Consider the following 18794-nt stretch of genomic DNA (forward strand, 5'->3'; position numbering starts at 1 on the left):
AATTAAAATGTGCCAGGAAAACAGTGTTATATGTGTTAGCTGTTGTTATTTTTATTATCACTACAGGCAGATTCCAATCAAAAAGTTGAATCAATCTTCACAAAAAAATTTTCTGCAAAAGACATTTTTCAGCTTTTTTTAAAAAATTAGGGAATAGTTAACTAACAGTGTTGTGACAATTTCTGCTGTACTGCAAAGTGACCCAGTCATACATATATGTATTTCTTTTTCTCTTATTATCTTCCATTATGTTCTATCACGAGTGATATAATTCCCTGTGCTATACAGCAGAACCTCATTGCTTATCCATTCTAAATGTAATAGTTTGCATCTGCAAACTTTAGTTTGCAGCTAAGTTTCTTAGCTAACTGAAACATGGTGAGGTAAATTTAGTTACTCAAGATTACACCATTAGTAAGTGGCAGACCCAGGATCTGACATTAAGGATGACAGGCCCATAGATTATTGTGCTCCACAGAAACAAAGACTTTATTTACAAAGCACTACAAAATACCAAATAGATCACTAAAAAGAAGGTGCATTTATGTTAACAAGATATACATTAATCCAAATGATTTCTCTAAATGATAAATTTATAAATTAAAAAATTCAATTATTTATTATTGCAGTCTGAGTGGAAAACAATACTATTTAGACAGTATGTGGAAGTAATAAGCTTCTCTTTTTTTTCTAAAGACATATTATCTATTAATAATAAGTAACTAAGGGAAACACTCAATGAAAAACATTTAATGAAGGTAAACAGAAATAAACAGCTTTCAAAATATTTTCAGAATGTTTTGCCATATGCATTTTAAAATATCCTATATGTTTGGTTCTTAAAAACATATTCAAGAAGTAGAAATATCTGAATTTCAGATTGAGCAATACATTCTAAAAGAAATATGAATTGCATTACTCCTACTTACAAGTTCTTTAGTTCACAAACAAGTTGTTACATTTGATGGAAAAAGGCATCTTATATTTCAGTTAGTGTGCATATGTTAGGACTCAGAACTATTTCTCTGCTTTCTTCAAGTACAAAATTATAGATGCAAAGTGGTGGTCTATGAAGGAAAAAAAGAAAAAAACTATTAGTAAAACAATAAAGTTTATTTTCTTCTCATAAATATTAGAATATTCTATGCCTCTAACTACTTCTTAAAATGCAGGGAGTTGAAACAAACCTACAGGATCATTTCTACTCTGTCTCATTTGACTACATAGGGATGAACAGATACAATATTTGTTAGAAAGAAAAAGTTCTCTGTGCTTCAACAACCCCTCTCATAGCTGCTTCATTGGAATACTTACATTGAATGCAAAATATTTTGGCTTAATGTCATTTGCAGCAACATGGGTGGAACTAGAGATTCTCATACTAAGTGAAGTAAGTCAGAAAGAGAAAGACAAATATCATATGATATAAATTATATGTGGAATCTAAAATATGGCACAGGTGATCCTATCTACAAAACAGAAACAGGTTGTGGACATGGAGAGCAGACTTGTGGTTGCCAAGGGGAGTGGGGAGGGAGTGGGATGGACAGGGAATTTGGGGTTGATAGACTCAAACTGTAACATTTGGAATGGATAGGGAATAGGCTCCTACTGTACAGCACAGAGAACTGTGTGTGATTGGGTCACTCTGCTGGACAACAGAAGTTGAAGAAATATTGTAAATCAACCATACATTAATAAAAAAAATATTTTGGATACTGAAATAGCTGAAAAGTGAACTCAACTCTTAGTATCTAGGCCACTTCTTCTACTGTGATAGCCACCAAACCATCAGCCACCAAGAGTTGGGCTGAGTTGCACAGGCAATTTTTTGCCAAATGATTTAATCAGTCCTCTGCCACCTACTAAAATGGACATAAAATTTAAAGTATTCTGTATCTTGGAGAGATTGTGTATGTAGTATCTGAAGATTTCTGAAAAGTCAAGTCGCTGTGGTAAATCAGCTATCTCTTCTAGTCATATTTTTTTTTTCCTGTTAATACCTCAAAAACCTTCAAAAAAGTAATCAATGAATAAGCAAAGATGGGTCAAAGTTCAGAGAAAGAGCTAAAGAAAAAATGGTAGTAATAAACGGAAATTTCCTGCATCAGTCATACTAACTTAGTGAAGGAAAGAGACCAATTCAATTGCACGGGGGCTGGTGGCTCACCTTTATTTGACAAATGAACTTGCTCTAGTTTAAGAGATAGATTGAGCCTTGTCTCCTAGCTTGATTAAGACATCATTAAATACATTTTTAAAATATTTAACATTATTGTTAGGTTAAATTATTCAATTTTAAATCAATTTCCTATATCTAATATTTGAAAAGTAATAAAATACAGACATATTCATCTTTAATGATAAAAGCTAATACAGGATACTATATTATTTTCCATTTGAAATAATAAAGTCATCTAGGAAGTTTAATAGTATAGAAATAAATGTGAAATGACAGTACCTCAATCTTATAAGATTTTTAGATGTTAACAAAAATAGCTTTATGTTAAATTACCAGAGATCAGAATATAATTGAAAATCAGACATCATCCTTTCTCCATTATTAAGAAATAAGTGGGGGAGTTTCCATTGTGGCTTAGTGGTAACAAACCTGACTAGCATCCATGAGGACGTGGGTTTGATCCCTGGCCTCACGTAGTGGGTTAAAGGATCTGGCATTGCCATGAGCTGTGGTGTAGGTTGCAGGTGCAGCTTGGATCCCATGTGATTCGACCCCTAGCCTGGGAAGTTCCATATGCCGCAAGTGTGGCCCTAAAAAGATGGAAGGAAGGAAAGAAAGAAGAACTGTAGGGAGGGAGAGAGGAAGGAAGAAGCAGAAGAATGACTTTACCACTTCCACTAACAAATGTATATATACTTATGTAAATTTTTCATCTGTCATGCTATGACTCTTATTCACTGAGTCTTCAATGCTCTGGATTCTCCCTGATCCACCTCATTTTTAACTTTTCATACTAGAAAAAGAGTGTCATTAAACTTATTAATAAATTACCTTAGTCATTAGTTGTCCTGTTCATATATTTATAATATATTAAGGCAAATGTGTTTTTATTTATTTTCTACAATAAAATCTTGCAACCCTGTTACCACTGAAATATGTTCAATGTAGTAAATGTATATTTTTATTAAATATTCCATATTTTACAAGTCCTCTGCAAGCATTACAAAACAGTTTAGGTAAGATCATCATGCCTACCAAAGTTGAATATTACCAAAACATGTGAGAAAGATTTTCTTTCTTTCTTTTTTCTTTTTTTTTTTTTGCATTGTAAAAAGCCTATCTAGTTCCACTGCTAGGTCTCTTACTTTGAGATTACTTATCCTATGTCATTAATAGTTCCTTCTCCTCATAATAAAAAAAGTTAAACTTTATAATTTAGAAAAGATGTGACGTATGTTCAACTATCCTGAGAAGAACAATATTTAGTGTTTTTTTTAACTTAAAGAGCACTGACTATTGCATTTCCAATGCTTTTTTCACCATGAGTTAGCAGAAATGAGTGCAGTACATTTATAAATATAAACTTTAATAAAAACAGAAGAAATCAAAAAATAATCTCTCTAGAATTCAAATACCATTAGTTTTCATTTTAATCTATATATATTTTACCAAATTACACAAAATACATGTCTCTTTATTTGAAAAAGCTCCCTAGGGCTTTTGTATAACATACCACCATATTTATGCATATAGTATTCTTTTAAAAAGTTAGCTAGGATAAGGTTCCCAGCACTAACAAAGGTGCCTCTTCCCACCTGCCATATGATCACTGAGTAAAGAGAATAGAATGGTCTTGCCTCAGAAGTGGGGATAATTAACCCTAAATTTAGCACTATTCCAAGCCTGCCTTAAAAACCTTGAAAGCAGGACCTGAAAGAATTAACCTGTTCATAAGTAACTTAACAGCATCTTGAAAATAAACTTGAAGAATATTTATAAGTGTTCAAAAATATGGAGCACCTAATGTGACAAAATACACAATGTCTGGCATCTAGTACCAAGCATGAAAAGAAGCAGGAAAATGGACCCATGTGAAGGTCAACCAATCAAAACCAAGAGACACCCAGAACAGAGGTGAGAATCAACAGACAAAGATATTGAAAGAGTTATAACTACAATTCATTCACGTGTTCAAATAGTTAGGTGGAGACATGAGAGATATTAAGAGATTAAAATAAAACTTGCATAGGTGAAAACTACAATATCTGAAATTAAAAATACCCTGGATAGGATAAATATCAGCTTAGACATTACAGAAGAAAAGTAAACTTGAAGAATAATGACAATTGGAGTTACCGTCATGGCGCAGCAGAAACAAATCTGACTAGGAACTATGAGGTTGCAGGTTCGATCCCTGGCCTCGCTCAGTGGGTTAAGGATCCAGCGTTGCTGTGAGCTGTGGTATAGTTCACAGATGTGGCTCACACCTAGCACTGCTGTGGCTCTGGTGTAGGCCGGGGCAGGGGCTCCGATTAGACCCCTAGCCTGAGAACCTCCATATGCTGTGGGTGAGGCCCTAAAAGGACAAAAGACAAAAAAAAAAAAGACAGTCTACAGAATAGGAGAAAATCTTTGCCAATGATGCAACAGACAAGGATCTAATCTCCAAAATGTACAAACAACTCATGACACTCAACAACAAAAAAACAAACAACCCAATTGAAAAATGGGCAGAATATCTGAATAGACATTTCTCCAAAGAAAATATATAGATGGCCAACAGGCATATGAAAATAATGCTCAACATTATTAATTATTAGATATATGCAAATCAAAACTTCAGTGAGGCACCACCTCACACATGTCAGAATGGCCATCATTAACAATTCAACAAATAACAAATGCTGGAGAGGGTATGGAGAAAAAGGTACCCTCCTTCACTATAGGTGGGAATGTAAATTAGTACAAACAGTATGGAGATACTTCAGAAAACAAAATATAGAACTAACATATGATCCAGCAGTCTCACTGCTGAGCATATATCTGGAAAAAACTTCCATTGAAAAAGATACATGGAGTTCCCGTCGTGGCACAGTGGTTAACGAATCCGACTAGGAACCATGAGGTTGCGGGTTCGGTCCCTGCCCTTGCCCAGTGGGTTAACGATCTGGCATCACTGTGAGCTGTGGTGTAGGTTGCAGACGCGGCTCGGGTTGCTGTGTCTATGGCGTAGGCCGGTAGCTACAGCTCTGATTCGACCCCTAGCCTGGGAACCTCCATATGCCGCGGAGCGGCCCAGGAAATAGCAAAAAAAGACCAAAAAAAAAAAAAAAAAGTAAGAAAAAAGAAAAAGATACATGCACCCCTGTGTTCATTGCAGCACTATTCACAATAGCCAAGACATGGAAAAAACCTAAATGCCCATCGACAGATTAATGGACAAAGAAGATGTGGTATATCTTGGTATATGCCATAAAAAAAAGATAAACTAACACCATTTCTAGCAACATGGATGGAACTAGAGATTCTCATACTAAGTGAAGTAAGCCAGAAATAAAAAGACAAACACCATAAGATATCACTTATTTCTGGAATATAAAATATGTAACAGATGATCCTACCTAAAAAAACAAAAATAGATCATGGCCAAGGACAGCAGATTTAGGGTTTCCAGGGGGAGGGAGGGAGTGGGATGGATGGGCCTTTTGGAGATTTTTGGTTGCAAATTGTTATATTTGGGATGGATGGGCAATGGGCCCCTACTGTACAGCACAGGGAAATGTGTGTGATTGGGTCCCTTTGCTGTTAAACATAACTTGAGGAAACATTCTAATCAACTATACTTTAATAATAATAACAAAAAAATTCACAGAGCATCAGTGAAACTTCAATCAGCCTAATAAGGGAGAGGAGAGAGAAGGGACACAGAAAAAAAAAATCGCAAAAGTTAAAAATTTAGATAAAATTTGATGAAATCTTTAAACTCATAGATCCAAGAAGGTCAACAAATACTAAACACAAGAGGTATGGAAAAAATTCCAGAAACCACATCATAATCAAACTGCTTAAAATCATTGATAAAGGAGAAAAATCTTAAAACCAGCCAGAGAAAAAAAATGCTAATTTTCTTCATGGAAAAAGGAAAGATAGTAATAGATTTCTCATTAATATCATTACATGGTAAAAGATAGTACAGCAACCTCTTTAAAGAGGTAGAACAAGCAAACAAACAGAACAAACAACTATCAAACCAAAATCCTGTACCCAGAAAAATTATCTTTCAAAATAAAGACATCACTTGTACATCATAAGCATAAGACTTTTTCAGACACACAAAAGTTTAAAGAATTCACAACCATTAGGCCCTATAAAAAAAAAATCTTAAAGCAACATCTTTAGCCACAAGGTAAGTTATACCAGATGAAAATGTGCATCTACATAAGGGTTAGAAGTGCACCAGAAATGATAACTATGTCGAAAAATATATATGACTTTTCTTAAGTCTTTGTATCTTTAATAGGCATATCTCTTTAAAAAAATGATACATTGTATTGTTGTTTTTGGCATATGTGCAAGTAAAATGTATGCCACCAATAGCATGAGAGAGAAATGGAATTACACTACTGTAAGGCTCTCATATTTGAAGTGGTAAAATTAACTTGAAGGTAGACTGTGATGAAATAAAGATAATGTAATGTAATAATATACTGTAAACCCCAAAGAAACCACAAACATAATCAAATGTTATAGATAATAAACCCACAAAGGATATCTAATGGAACCATAAGACCTCAATATATCCAAAAGAAGGCAGACAATGAGAAAATCAGAACAAAGAACAGATGGGACAAACAAAACAAAATGGCAAGAGAACAGATTTAAAATCAACTGTATCTAATATTACACTAAATTTAAAGATGCAAATACCCTCAATTAAATGGCAGAGGTCATCAACATCATCTGTCATTTGAAAAGTTCAAATTTAAAACACAGTGAACTACCTCTACACAAGTATTAGAATAGTAAAAATAAAAAAAACAACAAAAAATCTGGTGAAAGTGCAGTTTGTGGTGCAAGAAAACAATGGAATTCGATAAGTGCCACTGAGAATGCAAAATGTAGAGTCACTTTGGAAAATAATCTGGCAGTTTCTTATAAAGTTAAATTTACCCTCACACTATGACCCAGCAATCTCTCTTCTTTCTCTTTCATCCAAAAGAAATGAAAACTTATGTTCACATAAAAACCTTCAGGCAGATATTTATTTTGGATAAATATTGATAGATGTCAAAAAATATGAACAAATTACATTCCCTCCCATGGGTGAATGGATAAAGGAACTGTGGTATATCCATACAATGAAATCTTATTCATTACTAACATTCCATTGATATAGACAACAACATGATGAATTATAAAGATATAAAGGCTCAGTGAAAGAAGCCAAACCTAAAAAGCCACATACTATACAATTCCATCTATATAATGTTCTGGAAAAAGGTAAATCTAGGTACAGAGGTTGCCAGAGAGTAGGAATGGGAAATTGAAAATAAAAGGGCAGCACAAGGCAGTTTTTTGTGATGGAAGTGTTCTATATCTTAATTGCATGGTGGTTACATGACTATGCATTTATTAAAACTCATAGAACTGTATTCCAAAAAGACTATATTTTAAGTAAAGTTCTTAAAAGTAGCTTTAGCTTAACATTTCTCAGGAAATCATCTGGGTGCCTCCAATATGAATATTCCTCTCAGTCCCTAAATTTACTAGCCTACTGGGAATACCCAGGAGAACTATGTTGTTTGTGTAGTCTCTCTCATAGTTTGTTACAGACAGCTAATTACTGTTTGAATCTGGATCGTAAGGCATAACATTTTTATAACTCACATTCTCAATAATCTGGCAGTGTTGATTCTCATTAATTGGCACATTATCTGTATGGGTAGATCTAAATAGAAAAGGCAACTAAATGGTGATGGTAATTACCTAGATAATTAAACCTAAATCATCTATTTCATTCAAGCATCTGTTAGCATCCCCAGCCAGCAGGGAATGTTAAGAGTTTTGCTAACCACCCACAAAATGTATTTTTGGTTTTTTTTCCCTGAGTAGAAATAATGCTTCTACATTTTATAAATTTAGTAAATTTTCATAGTCTGTCCACTGTTTAAATTTTACATAAAAATTAAAATTACATGCATGACTACATTTTTCTCTGTAGCATATCCCAATGATTTTACCCTATTTTCTTATTTAACCAGTGAAGGAGGTGTATATAATAACATTTGTCTATTAAAACATGATTAAGAAGACAGTCATATAATAGTGAACATGCCTGTCTGCCTTTACCTATAATTTTATCTTACAGCATAATAAAAGGATATGTGCTGAGTTTTTAGGATTATAACCTGAAACTTTCTGATTACATTGCCCAATTACAAAATTACCAGTTAAAATTGTGTCATAATTTTTAGGCAAATTAGAAAGATATCTGAATTATAAAATATTTTAAAAATTTTTATATAGTTGCAAAAAATTTTAATCCAAACAAATAATTTTAGAAGTAGAATATGAATAAAATATCTTGCCCCTTCATATGATAATTAACATTGAATTTCTAAAAACTTTTGTTCATTAAAAACTCAAATTTTATATGAAAACTCATTTCCAAATACACTAAAACCACTTAATTCTTCTATGAGGTGTAGCTTACATTACATGTAGAAACACATGGAGTTCCCATCGTGGCTCAGTGTTAACAAATCCGACTAGGATCCATGAGGATGCTGGTTTGATCCCTGGCCTTTCTCAGTGGGTTAGGGATCTGGCGTTGCTGTGAGCTATGGTGTAGGTTGCAGATGCTGCTTGGATACCTTATTGCTGTGGCTGTGGCATAGGCCAGCAACTGCAGCTCCAATTCAACCCCTAGCCTGGGAGCATCCATATGATGCAGGTGAGGCCCTAAAAAGACAGAAAGACAAAAAGAAACACACAGGGGCTGCTCCCACTGTTCACATAGTTTGGAGTTCTTTATCTGTATCACCTGTCAACATTACACGGAGCTAGAGCATCATTTGAGGACCCAGGAGAAAATGGGGTGTGAATGGTAAAGCTGGGGACAGTTTTCAGAATAAATGAACAAAATTTATAAAAACATAAAATCATTTTGACAAAATCATTACATTTATACAGCCTTAAGAATTCTAGAGTCCCAATCCCCACATTCTCCCAAAGTACCCTTGATCTTTTACCAGGCAGTTTAAAAGACAAAAATGAAATGATAAAGACTTCAGCACAAATAGCATAACTGTAAATTGGTTTTCTGAGGTTACTCTCTAAAGACCTAAAGACAGTTCTTTAGCTGCTTTAAACCAAATACCTTCATTAAATCTAAGTTTTATGTATAATATCGTCAAAGAATTTTGAAACTATTTAATGAAATACAATATTAAATAACTGGAGAAGTTAACATGAAGTAAGGCATAGAGGCCAAAGCTAATTTTAATATTTAATTAATTTGGAAAAGGATGAATTTATACATAAGTCCTCCATGACACAGAAGTAAATTATGGGGTGCACTGGTGTTTACCAGACTGTCCACAGCTATTAGGAAGTATATTTTGTTTACATCTCCAACATTACACATTATTTATATGACAAAAAATAAAAGATAAAATTAAAAGCTATCAGAAGATCACTTCTATAGTTTGTAACTTTTTGTGCATCCTTGCATGTTCATCCCTGTATTCGCTTGTTTACTTTTTATTTATTTTGGTTTTATTGAGATATAATTGCTACATACCATTGTGTTAGTTTAAGGTATACAATGTGGTATTGATTAAATACACTTACACATTATAAAATGATTACCACCATAGTGTTATCATAGTGCATCATTAACCACCATTCTGGTCTCTGTTTCTATGAGCTCAGCTTTTTTAAGCTTCCACAGGTGATATCATACAATATTTATCTTTCTCTGTCTGATTTACATCACCTGCCCTAATGCCCTCAGGACCTTACCATGTTGTCACAAACTGCTGGATATCCCTCTTTCTTGTGGCTGAGTAATATTCCATTACACCCACACACACCACATTTTCTTCATCCATTCATCCCTTTGATGGATCTTTAGGTGGCTTCCATATCTTGGCTATTGTACAATGCTGCAATAACCATAGGAGTACAGATATCTCTTCAATCTTCCATATCCTGTACTCACTTCCCTTGCATATATACCCAGAAGTAGAAGTGATGGATCATATGGTAGTTCTATTTTTAATTTTTTGAGGAATCTGCAAATGTTTTCCATAATGATTGCAACAATTTACATTCCTACCAGTGGTTCATAAGGATTCCCTTTTTTCCACATTCTAGCCAACTCAATTTCTTGTCTCTTTGATGATAGCCATTCTAATAGGGGGGAAGCAATACTTCTTTTTAGTTTTGATTTACATTCCTAATTACTACTGATGTCTTTTATTTAATTTTTTTTTTTTTTGGCTTTTTAGGGCTCCACCCATGGCATATGGAAGTTCCTAGGCTAGGGGTCAAATTGGAGCTATAGGTGCCAGTCTATGCCACAGCCACAGCAACACAGGATCCAAGTGTCTGTGACCTACACCACAGCTCACAGCAGATCTTTAACCCACTGAGCAAGGACAGGGATCAAACCCGTATCCTCATGGATACCAGTTGAGTTTGTTACCACTGAGCCACAATGGGAACTCCCTGATATCTGTTTTATTCTCCAGCTGGCATATGATGAAGACAATCCATATGGCATTATTTAATTTATCCATTCCCTTTTGAGCTATAAATTAGATAACAGTACTTACTAATAATAAAACAGCAAACCCTCACTGTTTTTATTTTTAGAGGAACTAAAGATCTCAATTCTGATAATTACCAAAAACTATTATTTGCCTCATCATTTTTAAAGAGTCTGCAATTTTTTAAATTTAAGAGGTAGATATGGAAATAATTTTTTAAGCACATAATAAACTTCAAAATCCAAAAAAATGTCTTGCCTAAATATAAAAATATTCAATAATTTCACATTCTGTAAATACCAATTTTAGTATATGTTAATTTTTTCATATATCAACCAAGAAAAGCAATAACTGTTAATGTATATAGCAAATTACAACTTAAGAAAGTCCTTCATTTAATATCAGTATAAATTCAATTTATCAATATCCCTTTATGAGAAAAAATAATTTCATTAAGGTTTTCATAATTATGGTATACACATGTATTTGTTACATTAAAAAATGAGTCATTAACCAAATGTTATGGTAATTTTGCCATTGTAATGACTGCCTAATGTTTCACGTTATGGATATTCCATATTAAATGTATCAAGTGCCTCACTGAGCAGTTAATTTATTTCTAATTTTCAGCATTGCAAATCAGACTGAAAAAATTGTCTTCCATAGAAATACTTATGTGCATTTCTATTTCCTTGTATTTATTTAACAAACATTTGTATAATACTTATTGTATGTCAGAAAATATTTTATATCCTTTATAAATGTTACAATGTTTAAACTTCTTGATCAGTTTATGAAGTAGACTATCACTATTCTAATTTTATAGATAAAAAAATAACTGAGACACAAAAAGATTAATCAGTTTGCCAGAGTCACAGAGCTAGTAAGGAATTGAATTTATATTCAATTCAAGCTGAGGCACTCTGAACATTACCCTATGCTACCTAGTCTCTAAGGTAAAAATTCTAGAAGAAATAATGGGCCCAAAGTATTAACATCTGAGGGTTCTTGACATATTTTCCTAAATCCTTTCCAGAATATGTTTACCTGTGTATACACCTAGCAGCAGTGAAGCACAGTGGCAATTTCTGTATAATTTTAGCAACAAAAGACTTTTTTTTTTCCAATTTGGAAGAGATATATCTCATTGACTTAATTTTAATTTATTTGAATACTCTTGGGGTTACATATTTTAAAATATGACTATTAAATCTTTATCCCTTTAATTTTTTAAATTGTCCTTTGTCAATTTATTTGTTTCTGTGGTTCTTCATTCAACAACTATTCACTTGGTACCTACTGTGTACCAAGCACAGTTTTAGGCACTTGAAGTACTCCTGTGAACAAAATGGATAACATCAATGTCCTCCAGGTACTTAAATTTTACATGAGGATAGCCAAACAATAAACAAAAGGTGTAATAAATAAGAATATAGTATATTACCCATAAGTCCTATGAGTAAAAACAAAGTAAAACTTAAGCAGGGTAAGGGAGATCGGGAGTGGTAGAAAGGCTTCATTGAAAAGATGACATCTGAGGAAAATCTTGGGAGATGAACAAGTTAGCCGTCTAGGGAAGGAAATTTCCAAGAAGAGGAAAGAGCCAGTGGAAAGGTTCTAAGAAAGATCCTGCCTGGTATGTTCAAGGAACAGCAAGCAGGCCCTCAAGCCTAGAGCCAAAAAACCAGTTCAGTAAAGGAAGAGCTGGGGTGGAAGGGTGTAGGATAGTAGAGGTGCAGTTCCCAAGTCAGGTGGGATCTTCTAAACCATTGTGAGGTCTTCAGCTTTTGCTGAGATTCTGGTTAAATTCTGGATAATGTTTAGAAGGTAGGGACAACAGTTTTTATGACTGGATGTGGAGAGTGAGAGGAAAACACTAATCTATAATTAACCCAGGTTTTTTGTCTTAACCAAAAAAGTATTTCTCTGTTTCAGCTGGGATGTGTCCTTTTATACATTTTGTAAAAATTATTAATATGTAAATAATTTAGTCCTTCTATATTTCATGTATTACAAAAGTTTTCTTTTGTTAATAATGTTTGTGACATGCAATTTTTTTATCTGTATGGAGGTAAACTGAGCAACATTTTCTGTTGAGTTGCTCTGTCTTGGTTTTCATTATTCTTCAAACAAAAATTTGCCTATGTTTCCTGCTTACCATTTTATATTTAATTTTTTACTCTATCTATAACTAATTTTGGCTATGTTATAATTAAGATATCAGGCATTTTCAGTTGTCAATCATTTATTCTTGTGTCACCACTTGAAAAGTTTCTGACATCATCTGCAAAACCATGTTTTGGAGTTTTCCTTTTACTCTCTTAAATGCATTTATATTCTTCTGCCAGTATCAAACTTTTTAAATGTTTTGGAGTTTGCTTTACTGTTTTATAGTTAAAGTTATAAACATTACTCTCATTATTCACATTTTCTTGGCCCATGTCAATAATTTGTTACTTCATGTTAATTATGAAGAGCCATCTCTTCTGTAGTTTATTGTTGTTTTTGTTGTTGTTGTTGTTGTTGTTATGCCTGTGGCTTGTAGAAATTTCTAGGACAGGGATCAAGCCTGCATGCCACAATTGTAATTAGAGCCACAGAAGTAACAACAGCAGATCCTTAACCCACTGAGCCACGAGGGAACTCCAGATTGTTTTCCTTTTCTGCAGATTTTGATTGGAGTCATGTAAAACGTATGTGTGTTTAATAAGAATGGCCATTGCTGCAACATTAAATCTTCCATTCCATGAAGATTTCTTTGATTACACTGCAGAATTTTATACTCATCACCAAATTTTAAAAATGAAATATATGAGTGGGTCTAAATTTTGCTCTCTTAGTTTCCTGGTTCTTAGTTTATTCTATCAATTTGAGATTTGTATCTTCTATTCAGTTGAGGAGTGTTTTCTTTCATCATATCTGTAATTAGTTCTTCTGTTGTGTCTCCACCAGCAACACTAGGTATCTATATTTTTGTGTTTTAATTATTTTCCCCAATAAATTTCCCAGTCTTCTCTATTATTTATATCACCTCATTCTGTAGGTTACTAAAATGTTTTCTACATTTTTGATCAATTCTACTCTTTCTAATGTCGATACTAAATTTGATGTTGACTTTAGTTTCTTCACTCTGTTTCCTTTTAATCTCAGGCAGTTGCTTCATCATTGCTCTTCACTTGCTCCTTCATGGATTACTGTTTTCTTAAATATTATTGAGAACACCAACCAATGCTTTATGTAATTTCCTACTTCTTGTCATGAATCTTTTAAAAAGTCAAACTTATTTCTAAACTTGATTATTGGATCTTTATGTTGCTGATGATGAAGTCAAAGTACCATTTTGTTGTTGTTGTGTTTTTCATCTTCACCTCTGCTTGAACAATGAGAGATGAGAGTCTAGCCCTGGCACTTGCCCATATACAGAGCATCCTTGGTCCTTTTTACTGCACATATGTATGGAACTAAATCCCTCTTTCTCATAGTGAGCTTGTGGGCTGTTTTATGTACAAAGATTCTAGCTAAAATTTCTGGCATCTGGCCAAGACTTACAACATATGGTTCTTCAAAACTGAGGAAGAAACTCTTTTGCTTCTCTTTCCAGTTATGATATATAGAGAGGATACTTGATTCCAGGACAGCATAAATCCTTTACATTCAAGTGCCAGAAACAGAGGATGTCAGTAAACTGAAACAACTAGAATCCTTTTTTTTTTTTTTTTTTTTTTTTGTCTGCTCCCACAGCATGCGGAAGTTCCCAGTCAGGGGATCAAACCCACACCACAGCAGCGACCAGAGACACAGCAATTGTGAATGTCATATCCTTAACCCGCTAAGCCATATGGAAATCTATTAGACTTCTTCATTCATACTCACCATCCTGCTGTTCAGAGAGGTATGAATGGAGGAGACTATGGAATATAAATGGTGAACAACCTTGACCTCTTTAAAAACTATTTTTGGGGGCTACGAATGTAGTTTCTGCTCTTATATTTAGTAGATGCTTTGCATTGTTAAATTAATAGATACAGAGAGTTCCCATTGTAGCTCAGTGGGTTAATAACCCAATTAGTATACATGAGGATACAGGTTTGATCTCTGACCTTGCTCAGTGGGTTAAGTCTCTGGCATTGCTGCAAGCTGCGGTATAGATCACAGATGTGGCTCGGATTCTGTGTTGCTATGGCTGTGATGTAGGCCAGCAGCTGCAGCTTCTATTTGACCTCTAGCCTGGGAACTAAGTGTGGCCCTAAAAAAGCAATGTAAGTTAGTTAATTAATTAATTAACAACAACAATAACAAGTACAACAATACTTCAACAGAGGTCAGTTGAAGATTAAAAATCCTGCAGCTCTAGTCCTTTAAACATGACCTCCCAAACTTTCTCTTCCTTTCTTTGCTATTCTTTCCTAAGGAATGGGTGTTGCTAATATTCCTAATTGAAAACATCCATATATTTTGGTATTTTTGTAAGTATCTCAATCAAATGCAAAGTAAAAGTGCCTTTTTTTTTCCTTTACAGTGACATCTCACTCATTGACTTTTGAATGACTAAATATTCTCATACCAAAAGCTTACAAAATATCTTATACTTTAAAGAATTTTCCCAGCTCTCCTCTGTTGATATAGACTTCATCTAAATGCATATTTTATCACTTATTTTGTTTATTATTTTATTCTCCAAATATTATTATTTACTATGTTTGATAATCACAAAAAGGTAATTAGGACATCAAATATATAAATACAGGTACATTAAAGAGAAATAAAGAGAAAATTTTGCAGTCAACCAAAGTGATTCCTAGCCACCCAGAAATCCACTGAAATGATTTGTCTCACTTTTTTCGTGTTTCTTACGTCTCATGAAATGATTGTATGTGTTTTTTTCTTCACTTGGGTAACATTGATTCCAGATCTCATCCAAGCCAAATAAAATTTGTACCTTCTAGATATTCTAATATTTATAAAATATAATCTAAAGCACATGATAAACAGTTATTTAACTATGTGAATTTTCAAACAACTCCTTATCAAAGCAATATTTTCAAGTGTAAAAGATAACATTAAAATCAAAATTTAGTTTTCTTACCTTTCTGGATATGTAAGTGATTTTAACATGAGACGCCGGATAGTGTATTTGCATTTGGAACATTGCTGATTTGAGCTCTGAAAATATGCCAAACTAATGCTTGAAATATTTACAACATCATTTAAAAACTGAGCAAGAATCTTGACTTCTTGACGTTTATAAAATAATTTGTTCTTCCTAAACAGAAAATTTGATACACGGCATATGAGTAATTTGCAATAGAATACAACTTTAAAATCAATATAATCTTATCAATGTTAGATAGAAAAACCAGTCTTACAGGAACAAGGCCAAACAAAAAATATGTGCTAAAAAGTGTTAAAATAATTTAAACAGTAATTAAAAACAAAATAAATTAATAATAATATATGTATCCCCACACTCAAATTTTGTGGAAAAACTTTTTTTGAGAAAAAGTGGTACATCTTATCTTTCTGACTAGGTGTCTAGATTGTACAGTTAGCTATCTAAGATTGGAGAAGTCATATTCTGCTTCTGTTTATAGAAATCTGAACAACTATGACTGTTCTTTGAATAGGCTATGTCCTCAAATAATAATCCTTTGTTATTCTCCGCCACTGTATCATTTCGTGGGTCTGCCTAACTCCAAAAGAAACAACAAAGGAGTGTAAGAAGGAGGAGAAAGGGAAGGAAGAGGAGAAGGAAGGAAAAAAGAAGGGAGGGAGGAAGGTTGGGAGATCTAATGGAAGGAAGGAAAAGCATGAAGGAGAGGAAAGGAGAGAAGGGAAGGGAAAGAAGAGGAAAGGAAATGTTTTTAAAAAATCTATTGAAAAAATTTCTTCTTTTGAAGCAACAATGATTTACTTGAGCAAAGGCAATAATCACATATAAAATAGCTGAAAAACAACCCGTGGGATACCCAAAATGCATGCAATCTTATATTTGTCCCTGCTCCTTTCTCCTTTTGATTCTCTACACCAGCTAGGTCCAACAACAGTTGCTATTACTTCCCTCAAAACCCATCCCTGGTCCTTCCTGGAAGAGTGACTACCTCCTCTTTCACAGAATATAACATGGTTGATCAGATCTCTAATTTCCATCTAAGAGCTTATCTAGATTTCTGAGATACTTCAAAGTCAACATTTCCAGATGGAAACATGTTGTCTCTCTTTACAAATTCATATCTACTCCATTGGCTCCAAACACCAACTGTTTGCTCCTGAACACAAAGTGTCTGCCTCTAGCTCAGCCATGTCTGCTGAGATCCAGTCACATATATCCACTGTTATTCCCCCTGCCTACTTGAATATCTCAAAGATGCCTGAAGCTCAGTAAGTTCAAATTTAATGACATCTTTCCCAACACCTACCTCTCATCAAAACAAAACAAAACAAACAAAAAATACCCCTAAAACTTAGAAATATCCTCATCTTCTTAAATGGTGCCAACACCTTTTTTCCAAGCCAGACAACGAGGCTAAATTTTTGAGATCATCCTCTCTTTCAACCCCTATATCTAATTGATCCTAAATGCCTACTGACCTTATAGATGAAATATTCTGAATCTGCTTTGAATCCATCCTCATTTTTCCACCTTCACCACCCTTTATTTCATGGCACCATTGTTCCTTGCCTTCATTCTTGCATCAGTATATTGTCTTTTCTCTCTCTAGCTCATTATGGTCAAATCATTTTTCCAAAATAAAAATCCAATCCTAGCCCCAACAGGACCTCCCCAGCTAAAACACTTCATTGGTTTTCATTTGCCCAGTGAATACAATAAAAATCCTTGAGTATGTCCTATAAGTTCTAATTCCTACAAAATCCAGGTCCTCTCTACCTCTCTCATCATTCTTGTCCTTTCCCTGCCTCTAGTCTCATACATAATAAACTTCCTTCAGCACCTGACATGGGCTATGCTCCCTCCTCCTTCAGGAGTTTGGCCTTTATTGGACACTCTGCCTGTAATGCAATAGAGCAGACCAACTGCTGCTGCTCATTTTGGTATCAACTAATATAAAATGTCCATAGAGAAAGTATTAGTGAACCCACGATTTCACATCCCCTATTTTATGTTCCCAAACATACCAAAATTTGCCTCAAGACATTTTTCACACATTTTATTTACATATTTTATAATGATTTGTTTATTTGTGTATCATTTATTAGACTGTAAAATTAATAAGGGTAGGACCATGTCTGTTTTTCTCATCAGAGTACAGAGTATATTCAGCCCTTAGCACAGTACCTAGCTTAATATAGATATTCACTGAAAGTTGTTTGAATACAGTAATGATGAACCTCATCATTTTATTTATAAAGTTTATCTGCTTACTAGACAAAAATTATGGAAGGACAGGAATCTAGTTTGTCCTAAATTGTGTCCTTAATTTCTAGTACAGTTCAAGAAATTTTATTGAATGATTAAATTGGCTTCTCTCCATGTATCTCCCACCTCAGTGAATGGCACCATAATTTAAATAGTTGCCAAGCTTAAAATGCAAAGTCACTTCAGTTTTTTTCCACTTCACTTTCATATCTTTAATTAATCATGAAAATAAATCTATTTTGGAGTTCCCTGGTGGCTCAGTGGATTAAGGATCCAGTGCTATCTCTGCTGTGTCTGGGATCACTTCTGTGGTGCAGGTTCAATGCCTGGCCTAGGGACAGACACGCTATGGGCACAACCAAAAAAAAATCTATTCTAAATTTTTAAAACCCACTTCCACTGACTTTATCCAGGTCCTCATTATCTTTCAAATAAATTATTACAATAGCCATATTAATACATTTGGTATCATATTATGATGTGTAAGTGATTTTTAGGGACATAGGACAAATGACCTCATTATAGAATCCCATATAAAAATCAGAATGCAGAGCATATCTACAAAAAGAATCTTAATTTTGCCAAATAAAAAAATGTGTGCATGCCCCAGGGCATTACAAGAGGAAGAAAGGAGAAAAATTAGGAGGTGGAGATGGAAGGGAAGCAGAAGGAAGATGAGAGAAGG

General features: G+C 33.9%; 1 protein-coding gene across 1 annotated transcript in view; it reads right to left on the reverse strand.

The window, feature by feature from the left end:
- The window catches only part of LIPI (lipase I), a 52064-nt gene continuing 33621 nt past the window's right edge, over window positions 352-18794 (reverse strand). Inside the window, exons 10-11 of the mRNA XM_021069839.1 lie at window positions 15821-15997; window positions 352-1067 (exon numbers count right to left, since the gene is read on the reverse strand). Coding sequence (XP_020925498.1) covers window positions 980-1067; window positions 15821-15997 — 265 coding nt within the window. The 3' untranslated portion in view covers window positions 352-979. The remainder of the gene's footprint in view (window positions 1068-15820; window positions 15998-18794) is intronic.

Source organism: Sus scrofa, chromosome 13 (assembly GCF_000003025.6).
Source record: "Sus scrofa isolate TJ Tabasco breed Duroc chromosome 13, Sscrofa11.1, whole genome shotgun sequence".
Lineage (NCBI taxonomy): Eukaryota > Metazoa > Chordata > Mammalia > Artiodactyla > Suidae > Sus > Sus scrofa.